The following is a 3,011-nucleotide window of genomic DNA, read 5'->3' on the forward strand; positions in this document are numbered from 1 at the left end:
AGCAGTGATAAAAGAAGAACCAGCAACGGATGAAGAAGCAGCGACAGATGAAAAAGCAGCGACGGATGAAGAAGCAGTGATAAAAGAAGAACCAGCAACGGATGAAGAAGCAGCGACGGATGAAAAAGCAGCGACGGATGAAGAAGCAGTGATAAAAGAAGAACCAGCAACGGATGAAGAAGCAGCGACGGATGAAAAAGCAGCGACGGATGAAGAAGCAGTGATAAAAGAAGAACCAGCGACGGATAAAGAAGCAGCGACGGATGAAAAAGCAGCGACGGATGAAGAAGCAGTGATAAAAGAAGAACCAGCGACGGATGAAGAAGTAGCGACGGAAGAAGGACCAGCGACTGATGAAAAAGCAGCGACGGATGAAAAAGCAGCGACAGAAGAAGGACCAGCGACGGATGAAGAAGCAGTGATAAAAGAAGGACCAGCAACGGATGAATAAGCAGCGACGGAAGAAGGACCAGCGACGGATGAATAAGCAGCGACGGAAGAAGGACCAGCGACGGATGAATAAGCAGCGACGGAAGAAGGACCAGCGACGGATGAATAAGCAGCGACGGAAGAAGGACCAGCGACGGATGAATAAGCAGCGACGGAAGAAGGACCAGCGACGGATGACGTCGCAGCGTCGGAAGAAGGACCAGCGACGGATGAATAAGCAGCGACGGAAGAAGGACCAGCGACGGATGAAGAAGCAGCGACGGAAGAAGGACCAGCGACGGATGAAGAAGCAGCGACAGAAGAAGGACCAGCGACGGATGAAGAAGCAGCAACAGAAGAAGGACCAGCAACGGATGAAGAAGCAGCGAAAAAAGAAGGACCAGCGACGGATGAAGAAGCAGCGACAGAAGAAGGACCAGCGACGGATGAAGAAGCAGCAACAGAAGAAGGACCAGCAACGGATGAAGAAGCAGCGAAAAAAGAAGGACCAGAGACGGATGAAGAAGCAGCGACGGAAGAAGGACCAGCGACGGATGAAGAAGCAGCGACGGAAGAAGGACCAGAGACGGATGAAGAAGCAGCGAAAAAAGAAGGACCAGCGACGGATGAAGAAGCAGCGACAGAAGAAGGACCAGCGACGGATGAAGAAGCAGCAACAGAAGAAGGACCAGCAACGGATGAAGAAGCAGCGAAAAAAGAAGGACCAGAGACGGATGAAGAAGCAGCGACGGAAGAAGGATCAGAGACGGATGAAGAAGCAGCGACGGAAGAAGGATCAGAGACGGATGAAGAAGCAGCGACGGAAGAAGGACCAGAGACGGATGAAGAAGCAGCGACGGAAGAAGGATCAGAGACGGATGAAGAAGCAGCGACGGAAGAAGGACCAGAGACGGATGAAGAAGCAGCGACGGAAGAAGGATCAGAGACGGATGAAGAAGCAGCGAAAAAAGAAGAACCAGAGACGGATGAAGAAGCAGCGATGGAAGAAGGACCAGAGACGGATGAAGAAGCAGCGAAAAAAGAAGAACCAGAGACGGATGAAGAAGCAGCGATGGAAGAAGGACCAGAGACGGATGAAGAAGCAGCGATGGAAGAAGGACCAGAGATGGATGAAGAAGCAGCGAAAAATGAAAGACCAGAGATGGATGAAAAAGCAGCGAAAAAAGAAGGACCAGAGATGGATGAAGAAGCAGCGAAAAAAGAAGAACCAGAGATGGATGAAGAAGCAGCGATGGAAGAAGGACCAGAGACGGATGAAGAAGCAGCGAAAAAAGAAGAACCAGAGACGGATGAAGAAGCAGCGATGGAAGAAGGACCAGAGACGGATGAAGAAGCAGCGAAAAAAGAAGAACCAGAGACGGATGAAGAAGCAGCGATGGAAGAAGGACCAGAGACGGATGAAGAAGCAGCGAAAAAAGAAGAACCAGAGACGGATGAAGAAGCAGCGAAAAAAGAAGGACCAGAGATGGATGAAAAAGCAGCGAAAAAATAAGGACCAGAGATGGATGAAAAAGCAGCGAAAAAAGAAGGACCAGAGACGGATGAAGAAGCAGCGAAAAAAGAAGGACCAGAGATGGATGAAAAAGCAGCGAAAAAATAAGGACCAGAGATGGATGAAAAAGCAGCGAAAAAAGAAGGACCAGAGACGGATGAAGAAGCAGCGAAAAAAGAAGGACCAGAGATGGATGAAGAAGCAGCGATGGAAGAAGGACCAGAGACGGATGAAGAAGCAGCGAAAAAAGAAGGACCAGAGATGGATGAAAAAGCAGCGAAAAAATAAGGACCAGAGATGGATGAAAAAGCAGCGAAAAAAGAAGGACCAGAGACGGATGAAGAAGCAGCGAAAAAAGAAGGACCAGAGATGGATGAAGAAGCAGCGAAAAAAAAAGGACCAGAGACGGATGAAGAAGCAGCGAAAAAAGAAGGACCAGAGATGGATGAAGAAGCAGCGATGGAAGAAGGACCAGAGATGGATGAAGAAGCAGCGATGGAAGAAGGACCAGAGATGGATGAAAAAGCAGCGAAAAAAGAAGGACTAGAGAAGGATGAAAGAGCAGCGAAAAAAGACGGACCAGAGATGGATGAAAAAGCAGCGAAAAAAGAAGGACCAGAGATGGATGAAAAAGCAGCGAAAAAAGAAGGACCAGAGATGGATGAAAGAGCAGCGAAAAAAGAAGGACCAGAGATGGATGAAAAAGCAGCGAAAAAAGAAGGACCAGAGATGGATGAAAGAGCAGCGAAAAAAGAAGGACCAGAGACGATGAAGAAGCAGCGAAAAAAGAAGGACTAGAGAAGGATGAAGAAGCAGCGAGAGATGAAGAAGCAACGACGGAAGAAGGACCAGTGACGGAAGAAGAAGCAGCGACGGAAGAAGGACCAGCGACGGATAAAGAAGCAGCGACGGAAGAAGGACCAGCGACGGATAAAGAAGCAGCGACGGAAGAAGGACCAGCGACGGATAAAGAAGCAACGACGGAAGAAGGACCAGCGACGGATAAAGAAGCAACGACGGAAGAAGGACCAGTGACGGAAGAAGGACCAGCGACGGATAAAGAAGCAGC

At 49.1% G+C, this 3,011-nt stretch overlaps 1 protein-coding gene across 1 annotated transcript; it reads left to right on the forward strand.

Moving 5' to 3' along the window:
• Positions 1-2,239: 2,239 nt before the first annotated feature.
• On the forward strand, positions 2,240-2,740 carry LOC126982827 (translation initiation factor IF-2-like). Its single transcript, XM_050835100.1, has one exon. The coding sequence runs from the start codon at positions 2,240-2,242 to the stop codon at positions 2,738-2,740; it is 501 nt and encodes a 166-aa protein (XP_050691057.1).
• The last annotated feature ends 271 nt before the right edge of the window (positions 2,741-3,011 follow it).

The sequence above is a fragment of the Eriocheir sinensis genome, chromosome 52 (genome assembly GCF_024679095.1).
Source record: "Eriocheir sinensis breed Jianghai 21 chromosome 52, ASM2467909v1, whole genome shotgun sequence".
Taxonomy (NCBI): domain Eukaryota; kingdom Metazoa; phylum Arthropoda; class Malacostraca; order Decapoda; family Varunidae; genus Eriocheir; species Eriocheir sinensis.